Here is a 19,904-nt window from a genome sequence, read left to right on the forward strand (position 1 = left end):
AGCCTACACAAAGATATGAGCTCTCTCTCTAGAGAAATGGACATATACAGAGAAGTCTACAGATTTTAGGAGATTAATGGACTCCCTAAATCCCATTCAAAGTCCATGGACTCAGGTTAAAAAAAAAGACAAAAACAAAACAAAACAAAACCCTTGATCTAGAGGAATGGAGGCTCTAGCCATGGCCCAAGAAGAGTATTTAAGCATGATGCTTAAAGAAGAAGATGGAGTGAGACAAAAGACAGTAGCTGGAGGGGTTTGGGGATAGTTTCCCTACTTCCAACAAAAGAATTGAAGGCAGTGAATTTTAAAACTCTGTAAATCAAGTTTCTGGCCTGGCAACAGCCTTAAGTCACAGATGAGGTTGACAGCAGGTACCCACTATGCTTTATACAAGCTCTTGGCTAAGACTTAGATCCAGCAGGAGTCCTAGCGTAGCAGTAAGTGTGTGCAAAAGAAGACCCAAGAGGCCTCTGTTAACTGAAAAGAATCTGAGATTTTTCCTGGGGGAGTGTTGGATAGGCATGGAGCAGGGAGGTCTCCCCCAGAGCTTCAGGAATCTCTCAAGCAGTCTTTGCTGGAGACTTTCCATCACAGTTAGACTCCCTCAACCACAAAGCCATAGCCCAAGAAAGCCCAAAGCCTTGCCCCTTCCCCTCCCAGCTCCAGACTTACACTGGCCTCAGGCTCCCAACCTGTCTCACACACGCACACATATATTCCACTGGAGGTCAGGACTGCTGAATTCAAAGCTGCTCATCAGGCAAAGGCTGGGGACCTAAGTTAGAGGGAGCAAGAGCTCCTTAGGAGCAGTGTAACAGCACTCACTTGTCCACACTGCAGACTTCTCAGTGGGTAAAGTTCTACTTCTACTAAAAGGGCTCACTGGGTAGGTACGATATCCAAGTTTCCTTGGATATGGTATGAAAAGACACACCCAAGTGATATCAGATTCCAGATTTTAGAAGACTATGGTTCAGACAACATGAGCCAAACAATGCTGGTGTCTGCCCTACCTCTGGGCTGTTTTTGTGGCTGTCCTGTTGACTTCTGCCTCCAGGGATGAGGAAACCCACTAGAGCCAAGTTCCTCCCCAAACTGGCCCCATGGAGCCTTCTCCCAGTTTTAGAGGTGGCATAGGCTACCCTTCTCCCACAGCACTTTCAGTTTTGCTTCTGCAGCCTCAGCCCCGCCAGGCCTTGGCTGCAACGCACAGCTGGAGAGCCAGCTCCGTTTACCACAAGGAAACCTGCTTTGGCCAAGATCTCGGGCCCAGTTCTGCTGTCCTAAGCAGTTTTAGAGAAGGTAAGGCGGGCCGGCCTGGAGGCACTAGCCAAGCCAAGCAGACCAACTGAGCCCCGTCTGGAGTTGGGTCCAGGCCCCGCCAGCTGTGCGGGTGCGGCTGGGAAATGCCAAGTCAGCCACATTCCAGCCTCTTCCTTGCAAAGCCATCAACAGGCAACCACACTGGGCAGGAAGGAGGAAGCCACAGTACAGTCTCCCCTCGGGGGACCACGTGAAGGGCCAAGAGGCTCACACAGCCCTTCCTACCTCCCCTCAAAGTTGACTTTCCCTAGGGGAGGGTGGAGCCAGGAGAGGGTTCCCCTGCTCTAGAAGACTCTGCCAGCTGAGATCTCAGAAATCTTCCTTTGGGACTGATAAATGCTAATGGGTGCTGTAGGAAGGCTGATCTAAGGGGGAATACTGCCTCCTGGAGCCCTGGCCAGAGGGGCCAAAGGGATAACTCACTTACACAGAAAACATTCACCAAGAGGGACTATCATCCATTGATATTTGCAATGCACACCCTCCCATGCACCTGCCATAGAGTTTTCACAGACACCCCATTCTACTCTGCCTATTTTTAGATCTTTGTAGCACTGTTTTTTGCTAATAAATCAGGCCAGAAAAGGGAGTAGATGCCTCCCACTCTTCCACTCCCTGCATGTAGCAAGTCTTGAAATCCTATTGATTTCTTTACAAAAGCTTCAGCAAATCATCCCTTTCCCATGGTCCATGCCCTCATCACCCTTCATGCTGACACTTGCTGTCATCTTCCTTCCTGCCTTGTGCCCCTCCAATCCCACTTGCATAGTGCCATCAGGATGACTCTGCAAAAATGCCCACCTAACCCTGCAGCTCCCTACTGCCCTGCATCTTGACTCCGTGGGCCTGGCACCAGCTGGGCTCTGCCCAGCTCTGCAGCCTCATCTCCTACCTGTCCCCAACCTGACTCCCAAACATAAACCATACTACTTCTTACAATTCCTTCCACACTTCCTACCCTGTTCACACCTCACTACCCACATGGTCCCCTCTGCTGGAAGGCCCTTACCCCTGGTCCATCTAGGTCAGGCATTTTCCCATTCGTAAGGGAAGATGGGGCCCCACTGTTGCTCCCATGGAAAGCCTTCCCTCACATGCTCTGGCTCCCCAGGGTCCCTGCAACACTTTTTCAGCCTCTATTATCCCACTGACTTTATACTGCAGTCATATGGTTGTTCTGTATCTCCCTTCCAGGACAGAAACTATCCCCTTTTCTTCAGATGCCCCAGAACCTAGCATGGAGCTCATACCAGGGGCGGGTTGCAACATGAGAGCTGCTGCAAAGCCACCGCCTCCATGCCTGACAGGAAGTAGACTGGGAGGAAGGCACCTTTTTTCTGCACTGTCCAAACATCTTCTATCCCTTTTTCCCACTGTCCCCAGGTGAGACTGTTTCCCTGGCCTCAGCTGATGTCCAACTTTAACTACTAGAGTCTGAGAGGATGAAGGAGGGATCAGATGCGGCTTCCTTAACTTCATGCCTGCAGCCCCAACTCTGCCTGAATTCCACAGCCAAGGCCAAAACCCAGAACGCCTGGATTTCCTAATTGTCTTTGTCAGTCCTGTTCCAGACATGCTACCTGACCTCCAGCTGCCCCATACCTCTGCTCCTCCATCATACAAGAGGGACAACTGGCCAGGGTCTGTCTGCATGGCGCTCCAAGTCCCTGGGTCCTGGCCAGGGTACCCTTGGGCCCTGGTTACAAAATACACTACAGTAAACTTGACAGCTGGCTCCAGCCTTATACTTGGTCTTGTGGTGGTCGGTTGACCCTCTGATGTGTGCCAGAAAGAGGTCTTATCAAGACAGGGATCCATCCATCTATCCCCTGTCCCTCTAGCTATTTATTCACTTAACATATTTTATTGGGCACCTACTATGTTACAGGCACTAGTCTAAGCTCTGGGAATACAGGAGGGAAGAAGACAGAAAATGTTTCTTCTCTCATAGAACTTAAATTCTCCTTGGGTTTAGGGAGACAGATAATATATCAACAAGCCAGCAAAATATCAGACCGTGATATACGCTAGGCTGAGAGTTAAAAAGGGGTGCTGAGGTACAGGGTGAACAGGCAACTCCTATAGATTGAGTGGTCCTTGAGAAGGTGACATTTAAATAGATAAGCAGGGGCCAGTCATTGAAAGATGGGGAACTGAATTCTAGGAGCAACTGACATAGAGATCCTGGAACAGGCAAGAGTTTGACTTGTTTGAGGAACCAGAACTGAGGAGAACTAGTACCTGGAACATAATGGTGGGAAGGAAAGGAATATGTGAGGAGAGGTGGGGCCAGCAAAGTTGTCCTGAAGGGCCAGCCCAGGTCAGAGTTAGGGCTTATGCTGAATACAGTGGGAAGATCTGGGACAGCCTTAAACCCTGTTACTACACTGGTAACCCTGACAGCTACCTTCCTGGATAGCAGTTTCTCTCTTTCTTCTCCCTTTCCCCACCCACTTCCTTGATTTCTAAACTATTTCTTGAAGCATCTTGTCTGTCTTTTGATTAAAGTCCCTCCTCTAGGTAACAAAACTACCAAAGGCAGTTCAAATCTTTCATTCCCATCACAACCAAGTATGGTCAAGCTAATATGAGCTTAAAATGAAAAACATGTTTTGAAAACAATTTTTTTGAAAAACCTCTTCCAACTCTAAATGACACTTAAAATAGAACAGAAAAAAGATCCTCTTCCCTAAAGACACACTGATATTAAAAAATTATAAATTTCTTAGCTTTCATTGCCTATAAAAATCCCTACTGTCTATCATTTGAGGATAAGGCACAAATCCTACCTTCCCCTGGCAGCAGGGCCCATCTGCGTCCCCCACCTGCAGCGGAGACCACGCATTGCTCTTGGTAAAGCACCAAGGGGAGCTTGAAGTCCTGCCTCCTTAGGACTCAGACAGAACTGCAGGTGGGACCCCTGAGCTGGGGGGCAATGCCAGGAGCCTGCAGGAAGGTGTAAGTGGGAAGCCCCCAGACCAAGAACTTTCAAGCCCATGGACCTCCTTTTTTTCCTTTTTCCCTCTCTTCTAAACATAAATATAAACATAAAACATAAATCTTTCATGCCTGTTTTTGCATGAAACAACAGGTACTTTTTTCGTATTTTAAACACAAGTAACATCCAGGCCAACAATACTGCCTTTTCAAAATTCACCCTCTCCCCTCTTCTTGGAGATCTGGATGCCGTCCTCTCTGTCTCGGAGACTGAGCAGCCGAGTGCCATGGGCCGCCTCCAGCAGCTCCCGTCTGTGGGCCTGTTGAACCCTGTCTTCATCTTTCTCAGACTTAGTGCTGTGCTCCTCCTGGAGGAGGCCTGGCCCCCGCCCACAGGGGTGGCAGAAACAGAGCCACAGCCAGAAACCAGCCTCAGAGCTCACGGGACCAAGAGGGGCTCAGGGCAAGCACCCCGACAAGCAGTTTCCAAGACGGGCAACCACTGCACTCACTTTTTTCTTTTTTCTCCTTTTGTTTTCTTGTTGTTAATTTTATTGTGGTAAGAACACTAAACAGGAGATCTAGCCTGTTAACAAACATCTAAGTGTATAGCGCCGTGCTGTTAACTATAAGGACAGTGTTGGATAGCAGATTTCTGGGACTCATTCATCTTGCTTTGCTGAAACTTGACACCCATTGGTTAGCAACTCCCCAAACCCCTGGCAACCACCATTCTGCTCTCTGCTTCTACATGTCTGACTGTTTCAGGTACCTCATGTACGTGGAATCATGCAGCATTTGTGCTTGTGACTGGCTCATTTCACTTAGCAGAATGCCCCCAATATAACAGGATTTCTCTCCCTTTTAAGACTGAATATTACTCCACTATATACATATACCGCATGTTCTTTATCTAGTCATCCATTGATGGGCATTGAGGTTGTTTCCATGTCTTGGCTATTGTGTGTACTCACTTTGATTTGATATAAAATTGGGCTTTCAAAATGGCTGCCTTTGTCTGCCTCAGGATGCAGAAACATCGACAGCTCTGCTTGGAGCCCTAAACTCCTACCCTAAACACATACCACACGGTCCTGCCAATCACCACTGAAGGAGCTATGCTGGGGTCCTTCCAAGGCCTAGGCTTGTTCTCTTTGTGGCACTCCTTGCCTTATGGATAACAGCTCTGCCTCTGGGCAGATGCCGGGGGACTAGCGCTCCCTCCTCAGTGAGCCATATAAGTTCAGAGGCAGGGTGCCCATCCCTGCCAAGCCTAGAGTACCTCCCCTCCTGCTGTAAGGAGCCTAGACACTCCCCCACTTGTCTCCGCCAGTCTCTGCTGTGCTTCCCCCTCTGGCTTCATGAGCAGAATTCTTACTCAGCATGTCTCACAGAACTTTCGGGATCTGAGTCCTACCCACCTCTTCCATCTCACGATTGCCACTCTTACCTCCTCCGCTTCCTCCTCCTCCGCCTATCCACCCCAGCCCAACCTAACTGAACCACAGACATGTACTTTCTTGGAGCCACAGTATCCTTTCCTTCTCTCTGGAATGGCTTTCTCTTTTCTTTGACCGGCTAAGTCCTACCTATCCTTTAAAACTCAGCTCAGATATCACCTTCTCCAGGAAGCCTTCTCTGACTCCTCCAGACTGAGTTAGACAACCATTCTCCATTCTTCCACCTCTGTCCTAGCACTCACCACAGATTTTGTAAGTATCTATCTATGGGCTAGTATCCCCACTAAGCTGCACCCTTTGAAGGTGGGACATGCCTCTATCCCCAGATACCTCATCGTTAGCCCAGTGTTTGCTGTGTCTTCCATGTTCAAAAGGTAGTAAGCGGATGGATGAATGCATGCATGCATCTCCAACCAACTGGCCTAATGGGCCCAAACTCATGAGGTCCAGCAATGCTGGTTACTGGCGAGCATGTGCATTTCAGCTTCACGTCAGGACTGCCTCAGCTACCACCTTAATTCCTGACCTGAGCTGTATTTGGCTATATGAGTGTCCAATTCCATTGCCAAGAGCTCTTTGGAATTCTCAGGATGCCAAAAAGGCATTTGGTTCCTGCCTTCTAGGAGAGAAGAAAATTGCAAAGTGCTTTGTGCTCCCTCTCTGCCCCCCGTCCCCATGACATATCCATCACCCTTCCTGCCATTCAGAACTCTCACTCCAACCCATCACCTTCTGAGATTAAACAGCTGGAAGTCCCAGACAGCCCTGGACTTTCCTATAAATCAGATAACTAAAAGCTAGCGACAAGCAGCTCCCAAAGAATAGGGAAGGTAGAGGGGCAGGAAGATTTTTGACAGAAGGCGGGTCAAAGCTATGGGTACATGGTTTCAGGAAAAAGATCAACTTCCAGCCCTTGCCCTCCCCAAACCCTGCCCACTCTCCCACCCTCCCTCAGCATCTGAAAAGTCAGGGGCCCCACATTTTTCTCCTGGGCCTGATTCCTGCTCACATTCTCACCTCCCACCTCCAGTGGGCGCTGCTGAGTTAATGGCCTGAACCATGTCAGTGGTGAGAGCATCCAGTAGGCTGGTGATAAACTCCATTTTCTTCCCTTCTGGACAGCCTAAAAGATAAAATGAGATTTGAAGGTAGATGCCAGGTAAAAATCAAGTCAACAGCTTTCTCAACTACCATCCTATCCTAAACTTCTCAAAGCCCTTCTTGTCCAGCCAAATCCACTTTAGTGATTTGTTCACTGATCAGATGAGTCTCATAAACTTCCATAGTTCCTTTACCCATACCCCACAAAGGACCATCAGACCAAATAATGCTTTCAATTTTCTTCCATTCCACACATTTTTGCTAGACATCAACTCAGGCACCATGTTAAATGCTAGAGATACAGAGTGAACAATACAGAAGGTCCTTATCCTTGTAAAGTTCACATCTACAGGGGAACTCAACCTAATAGCCAAGCAGTCATACTAAAGTGAGAAAAATACTGTGCTAGGGGTAAGAACTAGGGGCTGTGGGAGCACAAGGGAGGGAGAGAACCCCCAGTGGTCAAAGTTGACTTAAGTACACCTACCACCGGATCCATCCAAGAGCCTCCTCCTTTTTTCACTTCCCTCCTCATCCATCTTAGATTATAACTACAGCATCTCTCTTGTAAATACTCCCAAGTCCTTGTTCCTTTTTTCATCCTTGTATTATTCCAGGAAAACACAGTAAAGCACAGATGAACCTTCTATAGATACGCCTTTATCCATGTCTACACCACATAGCTGGGGAAAACACCACCACACGACTGGATAAATGGGTGTCCTATAAAGTCACGATCACCAGCACCAAATGGGCCCTCTACACTACTCCCAGTGCTCCTCTCCAAAGCAACTCCACACAGAAATTAGCAACTAGCTCATTCTCTTCTGTCCCCAAATCCTCCAGGTCTCAGGTTCAACACTTGCTTCTCAGAGAAGCTGTGGAATCTAAAGCAGGTTCTCCCTGCCATTCTCACAGCACGTTCCGCTTTTCCTTCAGAGTACCCACCACGACTATCTATAAATGCCTGTATTCATTTATTCACATCCAATCTGTCTCCTCCACTCCGTAAGTCTCATGTCACCTTTGACCACTAGATTATACCCAGTGCTTGGCACATAGTAGAATCTCAATTCACATTTGTTGAGGGGTTAGCTTAAAGGGGTACCCTGGCCACCATGACTCCACTCTTGTGATGGGGTGATTTCTACAAACCTCGTGTGGAACTCCCTGACTTTTAGAACTCTCTGCTTTCAGTTCTCACTTGGAGTCCTGATAGGTCATGGGAAGGTGGCCCATTTCCCACCAGCACTAATCTGACTTTGTGCTGTGTAAAGACAATAAGATTCCAAGCCACCAATATTTAGTAATTTTACTGTAACTTGCAGGCAGAGATTGCTATAAATAAGGGGAAACACACACATCAGCCATTTGGAGGTACCAGGGCCCTGCCTATGTGTCTTGTGTCACACTCCATGGTCGTCCTGTGTCACCAGGGGTCATCTGCCTCTTCAGAGCAAGCAACAGACACTGTCCACATCGCTCAGGACAGCCCCTCCCTATAAGCTATCTTATCCTCACAGCCCTGGAAAAAATAACTCACAGTGCTCAAAACATTGTCCTCATGGACCTCAGATGGACAACACATTGTGGAGTTGCAGACAGGATTTTAGCCTGATGACTACATTATAAAGACGAAGAGGCACAAGGAAGAGAAGCAACACGCACAAGAGCACAGAGCTAATTAGGGATAAATCCCAGACTGGGATGCAGATCCCACGGCTCCTGGTTCCACCTTACACATGGGGAAACAGACAAAGAGGAGACAGCTTCTTCTGCATAATAAGAGGGTGGAGGAACAGAAGGAGGTGACGGCGCCGGCAGGGCAGCATCGTCTCCCACCTGGTAGCTCTCTGTCCTTGAAGGGGTCATCCGCCTCTGTACTCTTGGCCCTGGCGTCGCTCTCACAACTGGGCATCACGTAGCTGGGAAAAGAGAGATATGGGGGGGTTGGGAGGGGCTGGCAACTGAGCCTACTTCAGTCACTACTGCCCAGCAATGATCTATGTTGTCACCAAGCCTAAAGCACCGAGGGTAGGCAGCACGATATCTCTTGCACTGTCCGGCAGCTACAAGGCAATCTTAGCATCAGTGTTCCCACTGAGACATGTTCAGGCATGTCATTTCAACCACTCAAGCATAATAACAATGACACTTGAGCTACACACAGTATCTTTATTGACCCATGGAACCTAGTGGCTTAGAAAGGGCAATAATCTCATGAGGAAACTGACGTTCAGAGAGGTTAAGTACTGTTCCAAGGTCTTAAGTTAGAAAGAGACAAGCCTGTGACCAGAATCCAGGTCCCAGGGTCTTTCTACCTGAAACTCATCTACTCATTGAAAACATTGCTCTCCCAGGCACTCAACTCCCACCAAACCAGGGCAGGAACACTGGGAGATGCCAGCATGGATAACAGCCAGCAGGTGCGTTTTTCCCAGGACCCAGCCTGGGGGGCTTACCGTGTGGAGGTCCCAGGTAGCGGGCGCCCTGTGTCGACCAGCACACACCAGCAGTAGCCAGTGGACTGGTGGCATTGCACTGGCTTATAGAGTCCCCCAGGGGCACACTCAGGGATGACAATACCCTCACGGGGATTCTGCCGGGCCTCTTCCAGGGCACTCTGCCTCTCCTGGTCACATGAGTAGACTTTCTCTGCAAGAGAAGACACAGCCTGTGGTGACTATCACTCCTGTGATTTAACATTCCTGTCTTCTGTGCCCAGCATCCAAAGTAAGTAGCAAGGACCAGGCCTGGACCCAAGGAACTGATGAGCTGCCCCGTTGATGAATTACCACGGAGCGCTGCCTCCCATGCCAGTGCATGCTGAGGGGGCTGGAGGTTCAGAACCTCCCTGTGGCCATCTCTGCTGCCAGCATTCATTAGCATTCCCACCAAATAGGTTCAACTGCAGCAACAAGCCAGACAGGGACTCCAGGGATGCCCCTTCTCAGAGTGGCAGCTTGTCCCAAGGGTGGAATATCTCACTGTTTTCAGAGTGGCTCCTGCTGATGCTCTGTCTATGGGCTGCAGGAGAGGTGAGTGCAGGAGCCTGGCTACCCTGCAAGCTGATGCAGGAATGCCTGTGCGTGTAGACCCTTCCAAGCCCAGACACAGCAGGATGGAGCCGTGGCCATCAGTCTCATGTGGAGTGATGCTCAGCACCCAAGAGGAGCAGAAACAAGGTCCAGCCTTGGCTTCTCCCCACCCTCCAAAGCTGCTGGACAAACCAGACCGAGTGAATTTCAGTGAATTACCCAATGCTGTTTCCATCCAATTGGAGAGAAAACAAGCCCAGCCGGATGGTGTCTGCACTCAGCCTCAGGAACACGAGCGTGTCTGAACCGCCAAACCTGGTTTCCCCCGAGCCAGTGCCCGGCTGAGACAGTGCATGGCACCCTGTGTCCAGCATGGCCAGCTCCAGGGCGTCTCACATCTGCACAGCCACTTACCTGAAAATTCTTCCCAATCAACCACTTAGCCTGCCTGGCTTCCCTTTTTGTTTTTTTTGTTTTTTTTTTTAATTATTAAAAATAAATAGTGTTGGGTTTCTTATTACAAAGAAGTTTAAAAAAAGAAACTTTGGAAAAACCTATAATCCTGCCAAAGTTAAACACTGTACCTTCCCTAGATTTTATGTACATACATGCATGGAAATACAGGTGCACACATCTACTTTTTTGATAACAAAAGAATCACATCATAAACCTGTACTATTACTTTATTTTTCATTTACTTGTTTATTTACCTACTATATTTCTTTCATACCACTATTCTACAACTCTTCTCTTGAAGAAGTTGACAGGAATGTAGTCTTGGGCATCCCACTGAATGTTTACAGATCGTTACAAAAATACCCTTCTTAAGAGCAAGGAACTTGGTATCAGCAACCTGGAGAACCATGCTGTGCACTGAACAACAGCACGAGTAATCAAAATAACAGACACTCAACTCCACTTTAAAGAAGCCAACTTCCTTGAAATAATGGCTGTGTTAATGACACACATATAGGTAAAACACGCATGTTTAAACAAACCATAGGAGTACACAGAGACACAAAGTAGCTCAATGCAGTTTTGCAGGTAAGTCAGATGATAGAAAAACAATGCTATGTCTCACTGCTAGGAAAATGCTTGAAAACAATAGCCTGGTGATTCTCATTGCAGGGTAAAAATATTTCCTTAGGGGCATAAAAATATCTGAGGGCCAGGAGGCAGGCACATATAGCATATTCACTATTAAAATAGAAAATGTTATTTTGAATTTGGGAAGTGAAAAAAAACTACTGTTTTCATAATGCAAATATAGAAAAGCTAAACAGAATCTCCTTGGCTAGAAGAAGAGGAGCTTAAAACAGCTGACAGACATCAGACTTGGGATTCTGCCTCCAACTGTGACTACCACCAGAACAGCATCTAGAGGCAGCAAAGAGACAGAAACTGAGCAGGGAGAGGGGCCTGGGGAAACCTGGCTTGAAGATCCAGCATTTTGACTTCAGCCCCTGGCTGGGAAGGTGCCATGGCAACTTCAAGGGGATTATGCAAGAATTTTTCAATAGCTCCCCCAACCCCAATTTGGTAGCCTTATTTTCCTACCTCGTATTTCATGCCATGAAAGAGGCAATAGAGGAGCAAAACCAAAGGAAAACAGCTTTTTACTGGCACCACGTTCATGTAACAACCTCTGACAGAGGCTTTAAATTAAGACTCTCCAGGCCAACCTTCTAAAGCCATAAATCAGACTGAAAGCAAGAGGCAAAGAGAGAAGGGGGGAACTTCCCCAGGGGCAGAGCGAATAATGAACCTGACTTCACACCACTGGGGGTCCCGAGACCCTTGGAAATGTGGACAGGAGCCATCTAAGAAGAGGCACAGACTCGTGGTTTGGGCCCTGTTGATGGATTTCTGGAAGTCCTTGAAGGCTGTTCTGAGCTGTTTATAGTCAGTGTCTATGAAGTTCCATGGAGAATAAAATCATTAAAATGCCAGGCTCAGTGGCTCATACCTATAATCCCAGCATTTGGGAAGGCTGAGGCAGGCAGATTGCTTACCCCAGGAGTTTGAGACCAGCCTGGGTAACATAGCAAGACTCTGTCTTTACAAAAAAAAAAAAAATAATACAAAAAGTAGCCAGTGTGTGTGATGGCGCATGCCTGTAGTCCTAGCTACCCAGGAGGCTGAGGTGAGAGGGCCACCTGAGTCCAGGAGGTTGAAGCTGTAGTGAGCCATGATCACGCCACTGCACTACAGCCTGGGCCACAGAGTAAGACCCTGTCTCAATAAAATAAAATAAAATAAATAAAATAAAATAAATGATAAAGCTCACTAATTTGGAAAAATGGGGGATAGCAAAGAATTTTTTAAAAGCCTGAATGCAAGGTTTATTACTTTTTTATTTTATTATTTTTATTATTGATTTACTACTTCATTACAGTATCTGCAAGTCCAGGTGCCTCTAAGAAAGAGACAGGAGTGATTTATCATAATAACACTAACCCTCTGTGAAGAGAACACAGAGAGTTTAACTTACAGCAAAGAGAAAATCTCCCTTAAAATCATCTTTACAACTAATAACAATAAAAACAAACATTCATTGAGTGATATGTGCCAGGCAATAGACTAAGGGCTTTACCAGATGAATCCCTGTGCCCATGTGAGGTAGGCACTATTATGATGCCCATTTTGTAGACAAGGAAGCTGAACGTTGGAGAAATTAATGGATTTTCCCAAGTTCACTCAGCCGGGAGAGAGAAAGGCCGGGGATCCTGACAGTCAGGCTTGACTTGCTAACCTCTAGACAGTGTTGCCTCTAACCATTTGCTCTAGGAGACGAACAACTTTATTTTTACAGTGAGCTCTTCTATGTCAGTGTCTTTGCAGACTATCCCAAATCTGCTGCATTCAAAACCAAATGTGCTGGACACAGCACAGCTTCTTCTGACCAATGATGTCTTCTCGACCTAAGCACGCTACAAATCTTGTACCTGGATATTTTTCTCTCTTTGCCTCAGAAGCGGAAAACTTAAAACCAAATTTAACTCATCCACCATTGCAGAACTCTAAAATGAATAACAATAGCTAACATCTATTTGAGTATTTACCATGGGCCAGACTTGGAATTAGGTGCACTATTTGTATTAACTCACTTCAAACTCATTACAAGCCTTTAAGGGCAGTGTTGTTATCCTTATTGAACAGAAAAGGATGCAGAGACACAGACTGGCTGAGAAATTGGATGATCATAGAACTAGGAAGTGGCAGAGCTGACATTTCAGCACTGGCTGGGTGCTTCACCTCTGCAAGATCATCTTCTTGCCACAGGCTAATCTGATTTTTTTTTTTTTTTTTTTTTTTTTTTTTGAGACGGAGTCTCGCTCTGTCGCCCAGGCTGGAGTGCAGTGGCGCAATCTCGGCTCACTGCAAGCTCCGCCTCCCGGGTTCATGCCATTCTCCAGCCTGCTAATCTGATTTTTATCCTAACCTACATTTTTCTTTTACTTAGTATAGGTCACCTCATTACAAAACAGTCCCCACTGAACTGTGCCTCCCTGTGATCATGCCCTTGTGTGGACCCCTCCACGTGGACTCTGGTTTGCTTTGGCCAATAGAGTGTTAGAGGCAATGCTGATGTTGTGTGTCAGGCCGAGGCCTCAAGAGGACTTGCAGCTCTCGCTTTCACTTTTGTGGAAGCTGCCCTGAGATCATCACAAGGAAGCTGGTCTCGCCTACTGGAGAACAAGAGGCCACAGAGAGGAAAGGGAAGCAGCTCAGGTCACAGCGAGTACCAACAGCAGATGTGAGAGGGAGGTCACCTTGTACATTCCAGCCCAGCTGATCCTCCCCCACCTGGATGAGTCCAGGAGTAAATTCAGGTAAAACAAGTACCCGGCCAACCCACAGACACATTAGAAAGAATAAATTATTTTTATGGTAAGCCAGTACATTTTGGAGCAGTCTGTTACACAGCAACAGATAACTGAAACATCTAGACCTCCTCAACTACTCATCAATTTACCCCACACGTATTTTTGTAGCCCTGTAAGCCCTTCAATCAACCAATCAATTATTCTTGAAGGGCTTCTCTAGAGGTTATGGGTCATGCAGATGCTAATCAGTAAGTACCACAGGGCATAAGCTTATTCCATATGTGAGGACCCAAATTTGTAACTCATCCAGCATTGCAGAACTCTAAAATGAATAACAATAGCTAAGATTTATTTGAGTATTTACCATGTGCCAGACTTGGTACTGGGCAGTTTGCTTGTATTAACTCACTTCAAACTTAAACAAGCCTCTAAAATAGTGTTCTTCTTATCCTCACTGAATACAGGAAGATGCAGAAACACAGACTGGCAGAGTCATTGGATCAAGATCACAGAACTAGGAAGTAGCAGACCCAAAAAGCCAGCCCACCCATGGGGCCACTATCATCCTCTGTCCTTCTCAGTTACCTAGATCTCAAATGCATCTTAAAATTCACATCTATCAGTTTTCTTAGGTACCAAGAAGTCCCCTTCCAGAATGCAAGACAGGGGGCCTATTTCGTGGGTCTCTTCATGATCATGGGTTCAGAGAAGGAGCTCCCCAGAAGTGAACACACACTGTTCTAAAATAATCTCTGCTCAGGAACACTGAGGGAGAGATGGCAAGATTAGAAGGTCTGGCTAGGTATCTATGAGAATGGGCCAGGACAATCTGTAAACACCTGGAAGTCATAAACAGAAGGGGAGAGGGAACAATCAGGGCTGTGGGGGGGGGGTGGGGCATGGAAATGCGTGGCCACACATTTCACATGCCTGCCCCTATAATCCTGTCCCTCAGATGGTGCAGAGAAGAAGTGAGAGTCAGGTCATTCCGCACTTGGCAATGAGTGGTTAAAGTTTCACTGACAAAGCTCTGACTGCCTAAGAGAAGAAACGCAATAGAAAAAACATCCAAGCAAACTGCCCAGTACCAAGTCTGGCACATGGTAAATACTCAAATAGAAGTGAAACCATGTCCACCCCTTGTCACCAGAAAGCACACAACCCTGTCCACCACTAATTGCACATAGCAAAGAAGGACCAAAGTCCAGCAGGAGTGGGCAGGGCAGGAGACAGGAGAGGAAAAAAGAGGTTGGACCAGACAAACATGAACCCGGTCTCCAGGCCCGGGGCACGGGTTCTTTCACATCCCACTAAGAGAGGATAAGCCTGGAGCACAGCTCTGTCGGCTAGGACTAGCCCAGGCCTCTGTGCCTCTCAATTACTCGTGGTGATTAGGAACAAAGGAAAGCATGGATAACCTAAATCCTCAGCTAATCCCCGGTCTTGATTTTAGCCCAGAGTTTAGTCTTTTATCCCAGAAACCTTTTCTTCTTCATCATCTTTTTCCTTTCTCTTCTTTTTTTGTTTAAAGCAAAAATGGCCAAAAACATAAACATTACAAGATTTGAGTTTCAGATCTTTGGGCTGGCCTTTCTTTCTAGACACTGCCTTCCAGAGGAGGAACTGCTGAAGAAAGGAGCAGACAGAAAAGCTGAGATCCTGGGTAACCCAACACCAAAGCACCTTCTGCACACGCAGTCAGCAGTTATTGGTAGGCCAGCTATGCTGTAAGCTTTTTGGAGAAAGAACATGGGAACCTCATGGTGATGGAGGAAGCAGAGGGTGAAGGGAGAGATGGGTGGAGAGAGCAGACAGTAGACAGAAGGTCTGTGTCACTCAGGGTTCTGCAGAGAAAGAGAACCAACAGAAGACAGAGACAGGTGTATATGTATGTGTGTGTGTATCTTTATATCTATTGGTTTTGGAAGGGCTAGCACAGGGACAAGTGCTAGATATCTACAGATTATAGATACACGAGACAGAGAGAGTGATATTTTAAGGAATTGGCTATGTAATTATACGGGCTGGCAAATCTAAAATATGTTGGGCAGGCCAATAGGCTAGAAATTCAGGTAAGAGTGATGGGGCAGTCTTGAGTCCAAAATCAATAGGTCAGGTCAGCAGACTGGAAACTCAAGCAGTATTTCCATGTTACAGTCTGGAGAGGGAATTCCTTCTTTTTGGGGAAACCTCAGTCTTTGTTCTTAAGCCCTTCCACTGATTGGATGGGACCCACCCACATTATGAAGGGCAATCTGTTTTATTTGAAGTCAATTGACTGTAAATATTGACCACATCCACAAAATACCTTCACACCAATATCTAGATGAGTGTTTGACCAAACAACTGGGCAGGATGGCCTAGCCAAATTGACCTATAACATGAAGCATCGTGAAGTCCATCTGAAAAATAAGGCTAATCTTACGGAGAACCATATGCAGAAGAACTGAAGAAGAGTCACAAGCCATAAAAACATGGACTGGGAAGATGCCTTGATGAATGATGCAGTCTTCCCAGAGAAAGAATCAGAAGCTCTCCCAGTGGAGGCTCGGTTGGTAACCAAGGTGGCTACTCTGGCCATCCGGACAGGGAGTTCCTTACACTACAGGAAAAGTAAGCTCACATTGTCCTGAGAGAGGAGGACCTAAAGCAGGATCCTGAGTAGCAAATGAGATTAGGGCCCAGGAAAAGGACACAAAAAAGGACTGGGACCTTGTAGACCCAGGTTCTCACCCAGGATGTTACTGGTTGTATATGTACTGGGTGCGGGCATCATGTCGGGTGCTGGCATCATGTCAGGTGCTGGAGAGGCCAGAAAAATCCTCTAAGATGTAGCAAGCAGAAAGAATAAGCCATGAGATCTTTGCCTACCCTCATTCTAGGCCATCCTCCATCCCTGAAGCTTTCCCTGAGGCCCCGCCCAGAACAAGGCTAGAAGCAGTGTGGCCGCGGTGGAGGATCTGCCCTCGTGGGCCCCTTGTCCTCGGTACCCTGACTTCACTGGATGCAAGTTCCTGGAAACTAGAACTCTGCACATCCTTCCTTAGCCTTCACCACACCCATCTCTGGTGGCCATAGGAGAGCCATGGAATCTCTGATGTACAAGATTCATAAAGGGTACTTGGTCCAAGAACCCTTCTATTGTTTGAGTCCCCATTATGTCACCCCTCTCACAGAATTCTAGTCTGACACTTCAGAGATGGGGCTGCCCACTGTTGAATAAACCGCAGGGATGAGACCACAGAGGCTGCAAAAAGAATAACTATCCCTTTGACACACCCTGGGAAATGCTACACTCAATCCTCAGACCATCAAGCACTGGATTTTCTTAGGGGAAAAATCAATTAAAATGTTACCCAGACTGAAAAATGAGAGGCACTTACTTAGGTTTCATTGCAAAAGGAGTTGCCCCACTGAGCCAAGAATATTAAAGAAAAAATTAGCATTGTGTCACCTACAGTGACCCTGAAACCCCTTCAAATACTTCACACCCACCTAGTCTCTTATCAAAAATGAATGAAATGCTGAAAGATAACCCAAAATATCAAACTGTGTGTTGAAAACAACCTTTCTAAATTACAACATGAAATTCCAGAGGCATAAGAAACCACATGGTCCCAGCCTCAGGATTCTCTAGGTCAGCGTGCGAGCATGTGAGAGTGTGATGTCTGGAGCGTTCCAGAACTGTCGGGTGGCTGAGAATTTGGCAGAGGAAGGCACTGCGGGAGTAAAAGAGAGAAAGATAGGACCAGGTTGTAAGGAACTGACTTTGCTGTTTCAGAAGGGTTAGCACAGGGACGAGATGTGGTACCCCGGGGAAGGGTTGCTGGACTCCATGATTTATGGGACATCACTGAGCAGGCCCTTGCTGTTTATTTAGCCACATGGGGTTTTAGCACCTATGATTTCAAGCCAACTATGTGAACAGGTTATTTTTCTTACTTGTGGACTTTGCACTTTTTCACAGGAGGGGCTAAGTGGCCCCCAGAGGATCATTTTTCCAAGCACCATTTGCTGGGCCAACCCTGCCCTGCTACCATGGCTTTCCATCACGCACACCACTCAGTGCCACTTGGCCATCGCCAATTCCCAATTCCCAATTTCTCAACATCTATGTGACTCAGAGTTATGCAGGGGCTCTGGGAGCCCCTGAGGAGGGGGAGAGCCCACAGAACCATTGCTCAGGGCGCCTTTCCAAATAGAGGGCAGACAACTGGCCCAGAAAAGGAAAGGCCCTACCAGGGCAAGGAAAAAGCAAACGTCGCTGGCAAACAGAACAAAGTCAGCCGCTGAAATTGTGCTTGGGTTTGTATCAGGTAGAGGGAGGGTATGGGGAGAATAGAAACAGAATTTGCACAAATTAAAGTCACACTTCTGTTGGCATGGGTTTTTCATCCCTTTAAGCTAAAAAGCCCTTTCCCCCACAGAATAGGCAGCAAAAGAAAGCAAAAATCCAACATCATCCCTCAATTGTAACCTACAAAGGGACCCGGGAGAACTCCCTGGAGGGAGCACCCTTCTGATTAACTCACTGGCCAAGAGAAGAACTGTCTCCAGCTCCAGCCCAGATGGAGATGTGCATTTGGTCTAAAAGCTCAACTGCCAGAGAGAACTCAGGGCAGTCAGAGGGAACTAGAGGTAGGGGAAGAGGGAATACTAGGGCTTCCTTGGCAAGGCTAAAAGCAGTAGTAAGTGCCTATCACTCCTCCTGCATACTCCTATCCAAGGGTCCAGCATGTTAGAAGGTTCTGAAGTCAGCAACAGTTGGAATAGAGGCAGTATAGGCAGTCAAGAGCATGGGCTTTGTAGTCAATGATTCAGGCTCTACCCCTTGTTCGCTATGTGACCTTGGCCAGTTCAGGTTCCTTACGTGTAAAAGTAAGGTAACTCTTGCACATGCCTCATAGGGTCATTGTGAAGATTAAATGCAATCATATGTGAAAAACATTAAACCTGGTGGCATAGTAAGTTGCTAAATGGTAGCTACTATTCCTATTAGCTTGTCTAAGGTAGCAGTGTGGAGCAAACATGGTCTTCCTGCCCTATCCCTGTGAATGACCAGTCTCCTCAACAGGACTCCAGTAGCTGACCAAGGGCAGGGGAATGGAGCAGTATGCTCCAGAGGCAGGCAATAAAGGGATGTTAGGTCTGTAGGTAAACTAAAAAAAATATGCACATATAGCTAAGAGTTTATCTGCTTTTTATAATCACTATGCCAGCAATTCAAAACAATGTCAGTGATAAAATACTCCTCCCCACTGGTAGGGACCACACCATTGCCCCCCATCCCTTTGGTGCACCACTGCCCAATGGTCAGCTCCTGCCTTAAATGTTCCTTGTATTTCATCCTTTGAACCCTCAGCGGCAAACAGAGGCCTTAGCACATGATAGTTCTTGATGGATCTATGACCTTGGACAAGGCCCTTAGCAAGTCTGGGCTCCTGTTTTCTCATTTAAAATTAAGCGGCAATGCTAGATGACTCTCAGGCCCTTCTCACTCCAACAGCCCACAGTCTTACAATTAAACAAAATCAAGTGCACTTCCCCATGACTCAGGGGCCAGATCCAAACTTAGCTTCCCAAGTCCCAATGGAACTCAGAGCACCAGGAAGGGGCTGGGTTAAGGGGAAGGCTGCTCGGTGCTCTCAGGTTCTCCCTCGTACCTCATACCTCTTTCCACAGCCCTGCTATGTGGCCTGTGAGCCACACCTAACCTGCTACGTCTCGGAGATCCCATCTTCAGCACAAAAGTAACACCATCCACCCCATATCCCTGACGTTGGCCGAGGCCACCTCCTCACAGGGATGTTTACAGTTGGCACTATAAGTAGGGCATGCTGCTGGGATGAAGTGTCATGGGTGAGGAGGTGTAAGGGAAAATTACAAACCAACCAGCCTGTCTAAATAGTTTCTCTCTGTGTAACCCAAAATGGTCATGCATGGCTCACCATGGTCTGAAGTGGTGACCGCTTCCTTCCCACGCAGAGACTGAGTTCCTACAGGGTAGGGAAGAACAAGATCGAAATTCTACAGAGGATATTTCATCCAGGATAGATTGTCCCAATATAGTATGGAGGCATTTTTCTTTTTAACTTTTCCCCCAAGGCATCACTGACTCGCATCTGCTCAGATTTTAGAAAAGTTCCCATCTCTATTGACTCATGGCATTAAGTGAGCAGATATGACCCTTCCACCAAAAAGAATATGAAATACCT

General features: G+C 47.1%; 1 protein-coding gene across 8 annotated transcripts in view; it reads right to left on the reverse strand.

Moving 5' to 3' along the window:
• SMOC1 (SPARC related modular calcium binding 1) overlaps positions 1 to 19,904 on the reverse strand; it is a 162,160-nt gene that overhangs the window by 18,223 nt on the left and 124,033 nt on the right. For all 8 annotated transcript variants that reach the window (XM_055288993.2, XM_055288995.2, XM_055288999.2 and 5 more), the window contains exons 8-10: positions 9,287 to 9,479; positions 8,667 to 8,749; positions 6,741 to 6,846 (exon numbers count right to left, since the gene is read on the reverse strand). In XM_055288993.2, coding sequence (XP_055144968.1) covers positions 6,741 to 6,846; positions 8,667 to 8,749; positions 9,287 to 9,479 — 382 coding nt within the window. The remainder of the gene's footprint in view (positions 1 to 6,740; positions 6,847 to 8,666; positions 8,750 to 9,286; positions 9,480 to 19,904) is intronic.

The sequence above is a fragment of the Symphalangus syndactylus genome, chromosome 8 (assembly GCF_028878055.3).
Source record: "Symphalangus syndactylus isolate Jambi chromosome 8, NHGRI_mSymSyn1-v2.1_pri, whole genome shotgun sequence".
NCBI lineage: Eukaryota > Metazoa > Chordata > Mammalia > Primates > Hylobatidae > Symphalangus > Symphalangus syndactylus.